Here is a 17,079-nt window from a genome sequence, read left to right on the forward strand (position 1 = left end):
CAGGGCCAAGAACCCCAAAGATAAAGGAGGGCAGGGATGGTATCACAGAGCAGGGGGCATTTGAATAGGGTATTGACAGGTGAGTAGGAGTTGTCCAATTGGAGGGAGAAGTAGGAAAACACACATGTTGTGTGGGGAAAGCTGAATACCACAAACTGAAAGGAAGCACAGCTGAAGAGCATGGTGGAGGACAGACACGTGCTGAAGACACACACAAACCCAATTCAGTGCCTAGATCTTATCTTCTAGCTGACAGTAGCATTAGAAAGGGTCCTATGCAGTATTACAGAAATCATTCTGGCTTCAGTGTAGAAGACAGACCAGCAGGGGGTGATCCTGAGTTGTGAGGCCAGGGAGGCAACTACTACACTGGTCCAAGCAAGAGATGAGGAGGGCCTGCACCAGGGCAGTGGTGGTGTGGATGCAGAAGAAGGGCAGGTGCAAGAGACGCCTGCAAGGTGGGATCAGCAAGACTGGGTGAGCAGTCCCTTAGCCTCAAGTTTTCATGCAGAGAATGTGGAAAGCTGCAGGCTGACAGCCAATTGTATAGTTCATGCTGAGAAGGAAAGAGCCAAAAAAAAAATGATAGTGGGAGGATGGAAAAAGGTGGGAGGCATCTAGCTAAGAAGAAAAGGGCAAAGGAAACTGAGCAGAGAACAGGTTGGATTAGTGCCACATAACCTCAGGTTTGGAAGAGGTCTTCCCTCATAAGTGGTTTTCTAGCCTTTCTTTACATACTTTTGTTGATGGGGAGCTCATTACCTGTAGAGTCAACCCATTCCATTGATACCTTTTGTGAGTTCTTTGAACCACAATCTTTTCCTGTGGCTCCACAGAGCTTCCTTTGAATTTTTACTTTCAGTTGCTCAAAGACACTTTTTGGAAACCTATTTGATTTAGCAAGAAGCAGCTGGATGGCCTGGCAGGCCTCCCATCCTGCTGATGGAGAATCCTCCACTAGAGCAGGGCAGAGGCTGAGATAAATTCACAGTGCAGGAACACAAAGTAGGGGACACGTGTGGTTGCCCACTCTTGCCCTTGACCTTGGGTTTTAAGCTACTTTAGCTGAGTCCCCTGCCCCATCCCACCCCATCAGAAAATCACCAATACCGTGCTGTTGCAGCCAGCAAAGCAGGCAGACAGGTAGGTGATGCCATCTGCTCCACACACTGGAGTGAAGGAATCCGTTTGGCATTCACAGTTTTTATTGCAGGACGAGTAGGGGTCCAGGGCCGAGCCAGGTGATGAGCTGGAAAAGACAGGAAACGTGGAACCCATCAGAGAAAGGTCAACTTCTGTTGGATCCCCCCAGTGACAGCCCTCTGCCCTCTGTGGTCATGGTCGCCACTGTGGTCATGGTTCAGGGAAGGAAGGCCATCAGTGCTTGGACTGTGCATGGATATACAGAAGCTGCCTCTGCCCGTGTGCTCCCATTCTGCCTGTCTGACCTTGCAGGGTGGCAGATAAGCCCGGCCCTACTTCTCCTGACTTAACTTCAGGAGAAGGCCTGGTGGCCTGCTCAGAAGAGGAGACTGGTGTGGAGAGGAACTGGTACCCTGCAGGCCAACCATGCTGCAGCCTTGATGCTCCAAACTGGATTCCCAAGGCAGCTGCAGAGTCTCATGTAGAAAAGGGGACAGCTATTGGCACTGGATATGTAAGGACTCTCTGTAATTCCCTCTAAGGGCAAGTCTGATTGGACTTTAGTTCAAAGTCTTGGGATAATAACTAGGAAATAAGTTGTCCTACAAGAGCTAACTTCTTTCCATTCTTCTCTCCTTTATTCCCCTCCATCTCTCCCTCCCACACTTATCAATACCTACCATGGCTCAGACCCTGTAATTACTATGTGAGTCTAATGATAGCTTCTGATGGTTTAAGGAATTGTTGGGACTTCCCTGGTGATTCAGCGGTTAAGACTCTGTGCTTCCATTGCAGGGGGTGTAGGTTTGATCCCTGGTCAGGGAACTAAGATCTCTCATGCCGTGCATGTGGCCAAAAAAAAAAAAAAGGAATTGTTGGTTTCTTCTTTTATTTTAAGCTGAATTTTAAAATGAAACTTCTTTTTAATTTTCTATCTTCACGTCATTCCTAAAGTCAAGTGCCAAAAATAGGCATTTGAGTCTTCTGGGGAGTGAATGTCTTGACTGTCTCCCCAGTGCTCCCTTGGCCGCCTGGGAGAGAGCCTTTCAGTGGAAGTCAGCCCTCTCTGCCCAGAAGGTTCACATAGATTCTTCGACCCTGGGAGGAAGATGCAGAGGCATCATCGACTTTCCAGCTCATGGTCACTAGGGACAAAGCTGGCTCCATTAACCTACCCCGGAGAGAGGGTCCTGGCATCCTGGGCAGGCAGGGGTGGCGAGACCTTTCTGGGACTTACATGTTTCCATAGGGAACAGTAACCCCAGCCACAGGGCCCGTGTCACAGCCCAGGAAGAGGAAGGAGACGTAACAAGCGGTGGACACCAGGTTGACGAGCATGGCCATCCGAATGGCCCCGAGGGCAGACAGGCTGAGTTTCTTCACCAGGAGACCGCCCAGGAAGATGCCCAGACAGGCACATGGGATCGCAGTCATCCCTGGAGGAGAGCAGAGGGGAGAGGACCATTAGCCAGGGAAGAGGGGCCAATCAATGCAGACACTGGGTGCCAGGCCCGAGGCTGAGTCCTGCACGGACAGGATTCCCTGTGACACCACTGTGGTGCCACTTGCTCCACTGTGCCCCAAAGTGTCTGTTAATGGCCTCATTTCTACCCTCAAGGAGCTCACGAAAATTGGGGAAGACAGACACGTAAGAACTCAATGATTAGGAGTCTAAGTCATACACCTTTCATGCTAAGTGGGGAACCCTTGTGGGAAACACACCCAGCTGGTGTGGGAACAACCGAGGGACAAGTCAGACCAGCTGGGAACACGCACGCGCATTTGAGGAAAGTATCAGGGAGCAGTGATGTGCCCTCTGTGTGTTTTCCAGGCGGTGTGGGAAAGGGGATCAAATTGGGGATTTTCTCCCACTCTTCAGGCAAGGAAGGGTCTGGAGGCTGTTTAAACAAAGGTCCCAGAACTCACCAGCCTGTGGAGACAGTGTTTTAACCAGCCCCGCGACCTCTCAGGAAGCAGCATCAATCAAATCAATATGTTCCATAGCTCCTGGTGAGTAATTGGCATATATTTTTTTTCCCTTTCTTATCAACAGAGCTATCTGCAAGGCAGCAGGACCATAAACCTGTTATTTCTGATTCTCAGAGACTCAGGGCATCTTAGGAGGACCAAAGGATCCTAGGGTTCCAATCTCCTGTTTGGTTTTGTTCTGTTCCGATTCACTTCATCTAAACTCAGCTTTAAATTACTGTGTGTCATTTATCTACCATGTAGATTGTGCATGGCCAATTTTCCAGTTTAGGCTGCCTCTGCCTTGCCAATCAACAGACCTCTAGGTCAAATGACTACATCAATCAGCTGGTATGTGCTAAAGGAATGCAAATTAATTTTAATATTCGGGTGAGAAAAACAATCAGGGAGGCTGAGCTCTGCAAAGGAAATAGCACAAATCACACTTTTTGAAAAACATAGTATCTCTGTATTATTTGATGCTCTTGGATGATCTGTGCTTGGTTCTCTCTCGTCCTGGTATAGATGATCCTCAGGACCTCGCCCCTATTTGCCTGTCTATACCCCATGCCATACCGCTCCCCCAACTATGCCCAATCCTCCTCCTCTCTCTCCCTGGAACAGGCCAAATCCATTCAAGCCCCCACTCTCTGCACTTGCTGTTTCCTCTTCTAGGACATTCTTACCCTCTATCTTTACTTGGCTGGGCCCTATGCTCATCATGGAGGCCTTCCCAGACCACCCCATCTAGAGTGGTCCTGCAGCCCATTTGGGATTTCTTACTGTTTCTTGCCCTGTTTTATTGTTTGCATGGCTCTCCCCAATATCTGAAGCTGCCTCAGGTATTTCTGGTTTTCTTGTTTCTTGTTCTCTCTCCCCCTCCTAAGATGCAGCTTCCCTGAGGACAAGAACCGTTCCATCCTGTTCAGTCCCGGCTCCCTGTGCCTAGCATGGTGCCCAGCACAGAGTGGGTGCTTGGGGATTATTTTCAAGATGAACGGAACAGCGAGCAGATTGGATTTGTGTGAGTGAATACTGATGACCAGAGCCCACGCCCAGAGAGCAGGTTGCATTTTGTTCCATTTTGCATCAGAGGCAGCAGGGAGCAGCCCCTGGTGATGATGGTAACTATGGCAATAACAGGCTTTCGGCACCTTTTCTCCAAGCCATCATCAGCCTTCCCTCTCCCTCCCTGACATGTGTGCAGCTTTAGCATGCGGGCAGTTATCAGAACTCCCCCCAGACTCCATCCTCATTAGCTTAACCTATGCAGATTGAGTCCTTTTTATCTTCTCCCATAAATCAATGCCATCAGCCCTTAATCATCTGTGTTGCTCTTTTCTGAACTCTGCCCCATCTGCTGATGACTTCGTGGGTGGCCCAGAGATAGCGCTGATGGCCCAGGATGACTGCAGGGGTCCATCCCCTGGGTCTGAGGGGGCTACTGATGAAGCATTTTTGGACACGAGCCTTGCCTTACGCTTCCGCTGCCTCTCTCTGTCCCCTAAAGGCCCCCTGCCAGCCCCTCCTGCAGCCAGCCTTCCAGAGTTCATGCTAACAGACTGATGCTATGGGCAGGGCACAGGGAGAGGGCACGTGTCCTGCCTGCCTGGGCTGCCAGCCGGATGGACGGACCGACAGATGGGCCACCAGGCTGCCTCTCCACATGGCGGGAGACGGTCTCCCTGTGCAAGTGCTCTAACAGACAGAGTCCCTGGGACAGAAACAGGTGCAGGAAGGCGAGATTGTTTTTTGACCTTCTGCCCTGAAGACTACTGATTTGTTTGTTGATAGAAAACTTTGGAAATCTGTCCTGAAATAGAACAGAGCCCCAACTTTGAAGCAAATGTAATCAAAATGTAAGGAGCTGCTGCAAAGAAATCAGGAAGTGAGAGATAAACTCTTTGGGTGCTGGAGGGCAAAACCTGAGAGATTGTAGGTATAATGAAGAAGTTATAACTTTAATTATAGAGAGACACATTTTACCCTATCTCTGTCAGACAGCTACTAAAGGGCTGACTGCATTTTGCTAATACCTCTTGGAAGAAATACTTATAAAATAGTGTACGGTAGAGAGTTATTAGTAAAAAAAGAAAAACACAAGGCTTGTGCTGCCCTCGCAGCTCCCAGGGAGAGGTGCTGGGATCTGGCCACATCATTGCTGGTAGGGTTTTAATTTTTTTTAACTTGATACCTTACGTCCAGTGAAGTGCATAAGCTTAAGGGAACAGTGATGAATTTTTGCCCCTTTATACACCCCTGTACTAAAACATTTCCAGCAGCCCCAGGGGCTCCCTGGTGCCCCCATTCCCTCCACCCTCAAGGGTAACTATCATTCTGGCCTCTATCACCTTAATTAACTTTTCTTCTTTTTAACTCTTAAATATGTACTCTTTTGTGTCTGACGTCTTTCAACTCTGTCAGATCCATCCACATTGAGGCGTGCATACAAGCTCTTGCTTTCTCATGCTGTATGACAGTCCATTGTATGAATATTCTATAATTTACTTACCCATTCTAGTATCGATAGATACTTGGGCTGTTTCCAGTTTGGGGCTATTATGTATAAAGCTGTTTTGGATACTGTTACCTACGCATATATAAATGAGTGGACCTAAACACTCATTTCTGTTGGATTTATGCCCAGAAATGGAATGGCTGGATCCCAGCGTAAGCATATGCTTTTAGCTTTCATGGGTACTGCCAAAGAGTTTTCCAAAGCGCTTGTACCATTGTGCACTCCCACCAGCAGTGTATGAGAGTTCCAGTGGCTCCACATCCTCACCAACACTTGGTACTATCAGTCTGGCAGACATGGACTGGTATTTCATCATGGTGCTCATATGTGTTTTCCTGATGACTCATGATGGGTCAGCACCTTTACATGGGTTTATTGGCCATTCTGTGAAGGAAATGCTAAGGAGGAGATCAGAAAATATCACCTCGCCCACTTCTCTCAGGACATGATCTACTTCTACTTAACAGAGAAGATAATTCCATGGGGCTGGAGCCCTCTCGACTGCCAGGCCGGACTTGTCACAGTCTCAGGGGCCATCCTCATGTCTCTCTCCTTCTCTGCACTTTCAGAACAGATGAGCTCTTCTGTCAAAGGCTGTCCGCCATACTCCCTCTCTTTTCTGCACATCGCCTCTGCTGGTTCTTTCTCCTCTGCTTAGACACCTGCTCAAGTCCTTCCTGTCACAATAGCGACTGTCTCTTAGCAACAGCACCGTCACTACTCCACTCCCTTGACTGCAACACACACTGCCCGCCATGTCTTCTCTCCATCCCTCCACCGCTAAGCTCGGGAAAGTGTCCTGCAGCCACCGGCTGTTCCTTCCCTCTTGTGAGCTGCTCCCCTGCTGCCGTTTCATGGACACAGCCCTGACACAGGCTGAAAGACGTCCTGGTTGTTGAAGGGACCAGAGGCATGTGAGGCCGCATCACGCGTGGGCTCTCATGCTGCTGACAGCTTCCTTCTTGGTATCATCTCTTCCTTGACTCCTGTGATCCACGGATTTCTTTCAGGAGTTGCTTCTTGAACTTCTCTATGGCCTCCTGTATTTCCTTATGGGCAGTGTTTCACCCCCCTATTCTAATTCTACACATTTTCCTTCTGCAAATTCCACTCCTGTGTCCTCAACTACCATGCACAAACCGATGCAACCCACATCTTCTTCTTCAGCCCTCAACCATGCACAGGACATCATGTAGATATACCATGGCCATCTCACACTCAGCAACTTCAACTCTGAATTCACAACCTTCCCTACAGATCTGATTCTTTTCTGCTATTTCCAGGTTTCACAAATGGTACCACCCCTTGTCTGAGTCAGAAACCTGGAAGTCATTCTTGACCCTTCATTCTCCTTCCTCTGCCATGAGACCACTTTCCCTACTGCGTATAAGGAATGCTCCTTCTCATGAGGGCAAACTGGTTTTCTTTAGCATGTCAGCTCCAAAGGACTGGAAACAGATTCCTGTAGTTTACTGCTGAGAAGACTGGTAAGATCACGCTCGAGCTTGGGGAGAAGGAGTGTCATGATCCACTAATTACGTCTGCCATGGGCACAGGGATAGAGGGGAGCATATGGCTTCCAACCTCTATATTTGCTGACCGTGGGTTTTATGCTGCCAAGAATATTCTTGCTTTTTTATGTTCTTGACCAAAGCCTACTAAACTTTCAAGATCCATCTTGATTCCCCTCTTCCTTCCTCACATCTTCCCCCCAATTCTCCAGTTCACACCGATTTATAGACTTCCTGGCCTGTCACAATGCTTCCTACGCACACTTTATATTTTAGCTCTTTATTATCACGTACTTTTAGCAATTGTCTCAGGCAAGTAAATCTTACTCCAAGAAAATACTTTGAAATTCTTCTGCACACTGACCACATGTATATGCTTCTGCAGGGCCGGCACAGTCTGGGCTGTCTGGGGGGTCTCGGTCAATTCTTATGGGATTACAAGCAGTGACAGCCTCTCTCCACCCTCCTGGGAGGCTGAGAAACAGACTCACCGAGTAGCTGGTTGGCAGAAGAGGTGGTGAGGTTAAATTGCTGCTCCAGATACTTCCCCAAGAAGGCAGCGAAGCCAGCCACCACTGCAATCTCCATGCAGGCGGCCAGGATGATGCAGGTAAACACAGGGTTTGAGAGCAGGTGCTTTGTGACCTTCGGGATCACTGCAGGGAGAGAAGCAGAGGACCAAGGTCACACACTGCACTCCCAGCCCTTCTGCCCCCAAGGCCCCAATATGACCCATCTCAGTAAACAGCATCAGGAGTCACCTGGTTGCTCAGGCCAAAGCCTATAACCTGTTAAGTCAGCCATAATTGTGAAAACTCTGGCTTCAAAAGATACGCTGATATTTTGTCAACTAAACTGACAACTACTAAAGCAGGAGAAACTACACCATGCCTTTTTTTTTTTTTTTTTTTTTACAGCACACTGGAAACACTATTTTATGAGCCATCACAAGTTATTTCCATCCAAAAAAAAGACAGAGGAGTTTGGGGTTTGTTTCTGAAAAGGGAAAATATAACTCAATCATATTATAAATTATAAATGTATTAATTATGTTATATTAATACATCTAAGTATATATTATCAATATACCTGTGATGAATATTTATAATGGTATGTGTTAAGAAAATATATTTAATCTTTTTTTCAGCAACTTTTTTAAAAATTTTTTATTTTATATTGGAATATAGTTGATCAACAATGTTGTGTTAGTTTCAGGTGTACAGCAAAGTGATTCAGGTACACATATACATGTATCTATTCTTTTAAGAAAATATATTTCACCTTAACAGGTTCAAGAAAGAAATGAAATTATAGTGTATGTACATGCATACAGACATACACACGCACACACAATACATACATAATCCAACCTCCACCCCCCCACCCCCACTTCCTCCTCACAACCACATTCGCCTGGCCAAGCTTCCGTGAGCTTTCACTTGGGGAAGACTAGGGTCTTGGTTTTCACTCTTGATCCAATATAATCCTTCCCTATGCAGTAGTCAATGGGATCAGCTCAAATCAGTTTCCTACTCAAAACTCCACAACGGCCGAAGTCCACACTTGGTACGATGGCCCACAGTCTGCCCCTTGGCTATCTGATCACGCTCCATTCTTGCTCTGCTCCAGCCCCACCTGCACCTGGTCCTCCCCACCCAGCTCTCTGCACCAGGGGTCTTCCCTCCATTAAACGCTCTGAACCCAGATATTTGCTCCATCTCTTCCTTATTCCTCAGGTGGTCTTTCCTCAACACCCAAGGCAACCTAGAATCTGCTGCCCACCCGGCCCTGATGCTCAGGGCTCAGATGAGAGTTGATGGTGGGCAAATGCGCTTTGTGGCTTGTGCACCGCTTTAATTACCAATGGAGCCAAAGCAGGTTTTGTTGAGGTGATGCATTTCAATCTTATTTTATTACACTCTATTTTTCCTAAAGTATGTGGTTTCATAAACCACTCAGATTTCCTTTTAATTTGGTGCTTTTACAAATGAGAGATTTGGGTTTCTTACAATCCTTTGAAAGTAATCACGTTATTTGGCTCTTTCCAGCCATTAGGATCCTTTGTACATGGTCTTTGACCAGATCTCCTCAGCTATGGAGTGATGACATATCCTGGCAGTATGCAAGGGGTCTGGGGGTATCAGGACAACCCCATCATTTCAATACTTATGCCATTATTTTGATGTGCGCTTAGTAAAAAAAAAAAAAAAAAAAAAAAAAAGTTAACTAAAATAAAACTGATACATCAAATGCATGGTTTCATGGCTACCATAGCTCAAGATGATGCTAGGTTAAAACAAGTAGATTTAAAGTTATTTAAGATTTAAAGTTTTAAGATTTAAAGTTATTTAAAGAGAAAGTTATGTAAATAACGGTACAGGTGGTAAGGAAATAGGCAAAAATGTGTAAAAGTGGTGTACCGGTGACAAGTTAGGGGACCTCTGTTCTGCTGTACTCATAATAATGAGGAACATTTGGCATGTGGTGTACTTGTTGCCACCTGTGTAAATAGAAAAAGATAAAACAGAGTCCCAGATGAAGCAAGTACTATTCCAAGTCTAGGAAAAACCAATCAGTGCCCATGGTCATACAAAATAAACAGGTGAGCAAGGTCTAACACTGCACTCCAAGGTGATGAATTAGCCATCTGTCCTAAAGAAGAGAGCTAATTACACAGGCTCAATCTCATTTCCTAGGAGATGAAACCTGTAAATGGCCCAACTAATTAGAATAAAATAATAATAGGAGATATATAAGTTTTTAATAATGTTAACAGACAAGCTCAATAAATCAAAATGACAGAACAATGGGTCAGGAACTGGCAGATACACACAACAAAAAATTGATCATTTCTGGGGAAGATACCAAGTTTCAAAAATGAAAATCTCTATATAAGATAGGGACTTAAGGATCCTTTGACGTACTAAAAGGAACTTAGTTATGGGAATGGACTGAGCCAGATGATTGGAGGCTCAGAATCACCGTGGGCTCAGTAATCTGATTCTGTATCCCAACCGAGAAACAACCAGACAACAACCAGAGCTGGTGGCCTCAGCTGTTCCACGGTGGTTTCTCGTTAAACTACTAAACTCTTAGGAAGGTAACTCTTGGATTAAACAAATGCATGTGCACACATGCACAAAATAAGACAAAAACTTTAAAAATGGTATGAATAAGAATAAAGATGGTGAGAAAACAACTTTAAATCCATGGTATTTATATATTTATACCTGCTTTATTGCAAGGGACTGGCCTTTATGCGTGTGTTCTGTTCATTTTTTATAGAGTTTCAAGCATTTATAATAATCTGACTTTTTTAGAAATGTCATCTCAAATATTTGTCTAGAAGAGGTTACACTTAAAATCTATGTTTAGGGGCTTCCCTGGTGGCACAGGGGTTAAGAATCTGCCTGCCAATGCAGGGGACATGGGTTCGAGCCCTGGTCCGGGAAGATCCCACATGCTGCAGAGCAACTAAGCCCGTGCGCCACAACTACTGAGCCTGCGCGCCTAGAGCCCGTGCTCCGCAGCAAGAGAGGCCACCATGATGAGAAGCCTGCACACCGCAACAAGGAGTAGCCCCCGCTTGCCACAGCTAGAGAAAGCCCGCGCACAGGAACAAAGACCCAATGCAGCCAAAAATAAAATAAATAAAATAAGTAATAAATTTAAAAATAAATAAATAAATAAAATCTATGCTTAAATGTTGGAAAATTTTCCTTTGTTAAATTCACATTATTAAGTATTGTAAAAATATTTAGAGGAATGTTGATTGTGTAATGTTCAAAAATGTGTACTGTTTGACAAATATAGAAGATGAATACATTGGGCATAAACAGAAGGTAATGAAGTAAGTATTTGTCTTCATAAACAAAAACCCCTTGGATGTTAAGACTCCATCGTCATAAATCACTGCTAATGAGTGAAGGCTGATTTGCTATAGTGTTTGGCACATTGTGACGGTGTAATGTACCTGTGACAAGGGACTGGTTGATTATGTCACAAAACACCAAGTTTCACAGAGAATGGTATGGATTACATGGGAGACCACAGCACTTCCTTGTAATAAATGAATTTGAAAGCCCCCAGCTATTCATGTTTTGGCAGGTAATAACACTGTTGCTCCATCATTGTAGTCTTTTGGCATTAAGATATCTAAACTTTGGAAACACTGTTGACAAACAGTCAGCACGTTGGGGACATTCTAGGAAAACCATCCTGTACCATACTTTTATTGTAGGCTTCATTCTCTTTGTTACGGTGCAGACTCTTTAGATCTGGGGACTTCAGTAGGAGAAAGCACCACAGCCACACTTGCTTGCAAATAAAACTGCTGCTGAGCTGACACCACCAGCATCCTCCAATTAGGAACTATGTTCTCTGGCTCAGAAATGATGCCAATGAGGAGTCGAGTTCGATCACATTAACTATTTGGGTCTCGGTTCCTCCTTGTCCTTGATCATGGCCATCGTGGTTTATTTGGGGATGAGGAGGGCACTTCTCAACAAAGGCAACTCCAGCTAATGGAACATTTTCATACTTCAGCAAGCATTTTAATTATTCCAGAGATAATTCCATTTCAGTTGGAAGGATTCCTTGTCAAGATAGGAGCCTGCCTGCTTTTGTTTCAATATCTAATGACTAATTTTGCCTTGGATTAGATGTGAAAATCATTAAGTTTGAGAATTATCTGACTGAAGGCCCAGGGAAGACTCAGTGGGCCTCATCTGCATGAAGAGCATTCTTTTTTCTGCCTATACCCAGCAGATTCGCCTCCAGAAATGACAGCTTCCTCTTGTGTTCAGCTATTTTCCTCCCAGTTTCTTCCTCCCATCCTGGGTTTTATTGCAATGACTTGTAGTACTGTCAAAGAAGATTCCTTTTCAAAGGTTCAATCTACCCTCCAAAGCCCCAATTTGAAAAGGGGTATTAATTAGCTTGATCCTAGGGCTATCCCAGTGTCCCAAGCTTTTTCATGCAAATGGATTGTTAAGCCCATAAAATGCTAACTTTCCAAGGTGGCAGTAGCTAATGAGGTGGCCCAGACAAATAGAAATTGGTGAACCAAGGCCACACCAGGCTACCAAACACCTACAGTCTCCCAGAGCTATCTGCCTCTCACCTTCTGATTTAGCCTCAGAAGTTGGGAGCTGGGTTAGGAGGCAGGCGGGCTTGTATCATGCAGCCTCACAGCTAGGGAAACCTTTTCACCTCTCATCAGGAGCACGGTGCTGCTACTAGCGGACTGGTACAAAGTTGGGAAGAGTGGCAGGGGAGTGATCTCCAGGGAAAACAAATTTGCTACTGCTAGTCTTTGGAAGGCAGTCCTGTAGGATGGAGCTTCTTGGAAAATTGTGGGTTCTCCAAGAGGGAGAAAGGCAGGTTTAGAGAAGTCATGAGGATTAACCCTGACAGAGCATTTCCTGTGTGCCAAGTGCCATTCTAACTGCTTACACATCCACTCGTATGATCCTCACAACAAACTGTGTTCCTGGGATGATTAAAATCCTCCATTTACAGATGAGAAGACTGAGGCAGACAGTGGCCCCATGGTTAAGGAAGCAAAGCAGAAACTCACGCCCTGGCACCTGCTGCCACACAGTGTGCTTATAACCATTGTGCTGTCCTGGTCTGGGTTCTGAGGGGTGCTGATGTTGGCTTGAGGACTAAGCATGCAGGCTGCCCCTGGTAATAAAGCTGCGGCTTAATTCTTAGGATGAAGAATAATAAAACATTCCCACTGGGGTTAGGGAAAATGAACAGATCTGACATGACTAAGGGCTTAGTCCATGTCGTTTGAAGGCAGAGAAGTAGGAAAGGAAAGGAGGGGGACAGAGGAATGAAAGAAAGGATTGGAGAGCCTACAGGAGAGTCCTGTACCATAGAAAAGGTTTCACTGAATAAGGTTGTATAAAATAATGGCTAAGAACCTGGCCTAAGGAGCCAGGTCATTGGGATTTGAATTCTGGCTTCAAGACTGACCAGAGCACATGACTCCATCCCATGGATTGCCATAAACATGAAATGAGACTCACTGCATGTAAAGCATGTGGCCCAGGGCTTCTAGTCTAGAATACAGGTAAGAGTCTGATGGGATTAATGGCAAAGATTTACTGTATAGCAAGGGGAACTGTATTTAATATCCTGTAATAAACTATAATGGAAAAGAATAGAAACAAGAATACAGATATATACATATATATATATATATATATATGCATAAAAATCACTTTTCCGTACATCTGAAACTAACACAATATTGTCATTCAACTATACTTCAGTAAAAAAGAGTCCGATAGGATTAATAGTAATCAATATAATAGAAGTAATCCTTGGCTATGTTAGGGAGAGAGCCCTTGGGCTGGGAGGAGGACAACAGGCTTCCTACAGGAATACCTATGTGATCAGATGTGATGAGTAGAGTGGGGAAGAGAATGGAGCAGGTGAACTGAGCTCCTGGGAGCCAAGGGCTTTCCAAGAAGATCCCCCTTCTGCAGGGGGCTGTTCAGCAGGTCAGGGGGTCAGGAGGCACAAGTCCTTGTCCACTGCCCTTCCTGGGAACTGGAGGTACTCTGGGAAGTGCTCACTGTGGGGCTCAGTTATACTCCCCTCGACCCTCAGATCTCTCTGCCTTCAGTCTCTCTACTGAAGTTGGCCTTGACTTTCTTTCTCTTTAATAACACTGCTGTCAATACAGCATGGTTAACACCTCCCAAGATGGGAGATGGAGCCAGTCTATGCAACTGCTCAGGAATCATGACAATGACCGCCAAAGCCTGCCTCGCAACCAGTGTTGGATGGGCACCGTGGCAAGGTTTCTCATTTTTAACTCTCACAACTATTACAAGAGGGGGTGGCCCTACCATCCTCATTTTAGACCCAAGGAAACCAAGGCTCCCTTGAGAGGCTGAAACCCAACAGTCCGCATCCCAGAATGCAAAACCGAGAAGTGAAGGAGGGTGGATTTGAACTCAGTTCTGCCTGCACTCCGGGACTCATCTCTATATCTTCAGGTTTCTGGGTGGGGCCTCGAATCAACAGAAAAGTACTTTCCTGAAAGGTGAGCCACCATGAAGTGCTTCCCAACATAGGAGACCCATGACCAGAAGAGAACAGAGGTGGGGGGATCTGGGTGAGATAAATAACAGTATTCAAGTCATGACCAAAAAAAAAAAGTGAAAGAGGAAGGAAGAAATAATGGAGTGGAAAAAACATGCCATCATGCAGGCACAAGAGTGAAGCCAAGGTAGAGCGAATCCTGGGAAAAACGAAGTTTCATGGGGTAGCAGGAATGTTCACCAGCCGCCAAGTTGATTCCCACATGCCCAGGGCAGGCTGTTATCCCGACACCACCGGCCCCACTGGACGCCCTTGTCTGGGTCCTCCCGTCTGTCTCATAGGAGGAGGCAGGTGCTCTCAGGTAGAGCAGAGATGGAGCAGCTCCATCCCCAGACGTGGGCATCGTGCCTGGTAAGAGCAGACGCTTAATACATGCAAGGTAGATTAAAGAATCCAATAAAGAAACAAATGAATTGCATAGCCTTGAAAGTTAACTGTCATAGTCTCTTAAGGAACATTAGCTGTAGAAACAGAGACCAATTTATGATCACACCATTCGTGATGTTCCACAGGTTCATGGGCTGCGAGGAGAGTGGGAATAATTAGCTAATACGGTCATTTCCATCACTGATTCTGGAGGTGCCCAAACCATCCCTTGAGTAGGTAGGGGTGGGGGAAATCCCAGTTGGAGGGGAGGCCCGTGGTGCCTCCCGGAAGCGAGCGCCTACCATGAACTTGGCCCCAGACCAGCAGCCTTGGGCCCCCTGTGGCCTCATCACTACAGAGGAGCCCATCCCCCAATCTCTGCCTGGGGCATCCAGGGGAGCTTCTAGCACCCTCTCACGGCTAACTTTGAAAGCAGTAACTACCAGGCTTCTGTCTGCCCACCTTCAGTAAGGTAATAGGCAGACAGTAACACGTGTCTCCCTTGTATGGAGAAGGTCGTGGTTTGAAAGAACAAACAAGAAGCCATCAGCACAGGAAACGAGCATCTACAGTGAAACCCAAGTGTCAGATGGGTGTGGATCGGTTAGGACAACCCAGAGCCCATCAGTTCCACCGATTCTTTAAAAGTCACCAGCTCCTTAGAGCCACACCGAGGAGGAGCAGTGTGGTTGCCCACTAGCCAGTTTAAAGCAAGAACTAAGTGTCCACAGAGGCGTGCCTAGCATCTGCAAGCTGCTGCTCTAAACTGGGGCCATCCCAGTCATTTCCTGGCATCAGCAGTGTGAAGTCAGAAGCATGATCATCACATGATTTCAGAGGTGGAGAAAGGAGCTTGGGAAGCAGCAGGCTCTTACTCAGACCCCAATATTGCATCTTTCCATGTTGGCCGCAGACAGAAAATGACTAAGGAAATCAAGAGTCTTTTGTAAGCAAACGGCCACTTTTATAACTTCACGCCAGCCCTTAGAACCTTCTCTGGGAGCAGGGCACCCCACCTCAGTGGTGGCCGGGCTCACTGCATTTGACATTCACAAAAATGCTAAGATGGGAGAATTCATTCCTGGAAAGTCTGGAAAGAGAAACAGCAGTGTCCAGAAAAGAAACGGTGAAGCCAAGCACCCAAGCTGATGTACGTGCCCATCTCTAAACCTAGGCTTCCTAATGCTACTTCCGGAAGTGCTGGGTTTACAGCAGGTCTTCTCAGAACCTTCAATATGCTAATGTCAACCTCCAAGAGTCATGTCACAGACTGTCCCAAGCTTATTTCATCAGTGGGCCACTTCCCCCATTTTATCTTATGTGCAACTGCCAGAGAAATTAACCCCTGGTGGAGACCCCTCAAGGGACCCCCACCAGCTCTGACATTTGTTTTCTACTGGGAGCTCACTTAGAATCTTCTGGGGAGCTTTAAAGACATCCAGATGCCTGGATCACCTCTCCTCCCATCCCCCTTCCCCACCATAGACTCAGGGAATCATAATTTGTAGGGATGCGGCCCCTGAATATGTGTGTTTCAAGAAAGCTCACATGCAATGCTGACTCAAATCCCTAGTTGGGAAACAATGGCTCATAAAATAAAGTCCAGTCTCATTAGAAGGGCAATGAGAAGGCCCTCAATAATTCATTCATAATTTTACCAAAGACTTATTGGGCAGCTTTGGATACCAGGAACTCTGCTGGATGTGGAAGCTGAGACCAGCCTGCCTTCTATCATGACCTTCCCTAAATCCTATTCCCAAAACCAGATGTCTCTCTCCCATGCACATCTCAGGCATCCCAGCCTGGAAGCCTTTACCCTCCTCTCCATCCATGGGGATCCTGCTCATCCTTCAAGATCAGGCTGAAACGCTGCATCCTTCACGCACCTGTCTTCAAATCCTCCCTCTGTGGTCCTCACTATATCCCTTTGAACCTCCCATAATCCTCGCTACCTTCTATCCTGTATCATAGCAACACTTCATAAGTGCCGGAGGAGTTAGCATGAATAAAAGAGTCCTGGGATCCCATAAGTCTGAGAAATATAGACTAAAGCAAAGTCAGCCAGCTTTCCTTAGAGCTGGCCTTCTCAGATCCTTTAACGCCAACATATTCTATGACTCTCCAAGAGCATCATAGTACTCATGGTACTCATCATAGTACTCATGGTACTCATCATAGTACCACTGCTCCTTGGTATTGTTGTTGATTTGTTTTTCTCTGAGCATCTCAGAGGACACACGTTCCAAGGAACTCCCATTGGGAAATGCTGTCTTCTAGTTATTTCTCTCCTTCCTTCCTTCCTTCCTTCCCCCCTTCCTCCCTCCCTCCCTCCCTTCCTTCCAAAACCACGAGGAGCATCCACAGTGGGCCAGGCATCGTGCTAGGTGCCCTCACCCTATGTTCACCTCAGGCGCTTTGCTGAAATCACTTGAGACGGGGAGTCGTGACTGATTC

General features: G+C 46.2%; 1 protein-coding gene across 2 annotated transcripts in view; it reads right to left on the minus strand.

Moving 5' to 3' along the window:
* The window catches only part of SLCO3A1 (solute carrier organic anion transporter family member 3A1), a 326,566-nt gene that overhangs the window by 35,860 nt on the left and 273,627 nt on the right, over nt 1-17,079 (minus strand). For both annotated transcript variants that reach the window (XM_068537556.1, XM_068537553.1), the window contains exons 5-7: nt 7,632-7,796; nt 2,381-2,579; nt 1,111-1,249 (exon numbers count right to left, since the gene is read on the minus strand). In XM_068537556.1, the coding sequence (XP_068393657.1) occupies nt 1,111-1,249; nt 2,381-2,579; nt 7,632-7,796 (503 nt within the window). The remainder of the gene's footprint in view (nt 1-1,110; nt 1,250-2,380; nt 2,580-7,631; nt 7,797-17,079) is intronic.

The sequence above is a fragment of the Eschrichtius robustus genome, chromosome 1 (assembly GCF_028021215.1).
Source record: "Eschrichtius robustus isolate mEscRob2 chromosome 1, mEscRob2.pri, whole genome shotgun sequence".
Lineage (NCBI taxonomy): Eukaryota > Metazoa > Chordata > Mammalia > Artiodactyla > Eschrichtiidae > Eschrichtius > Eschrichtius robustus.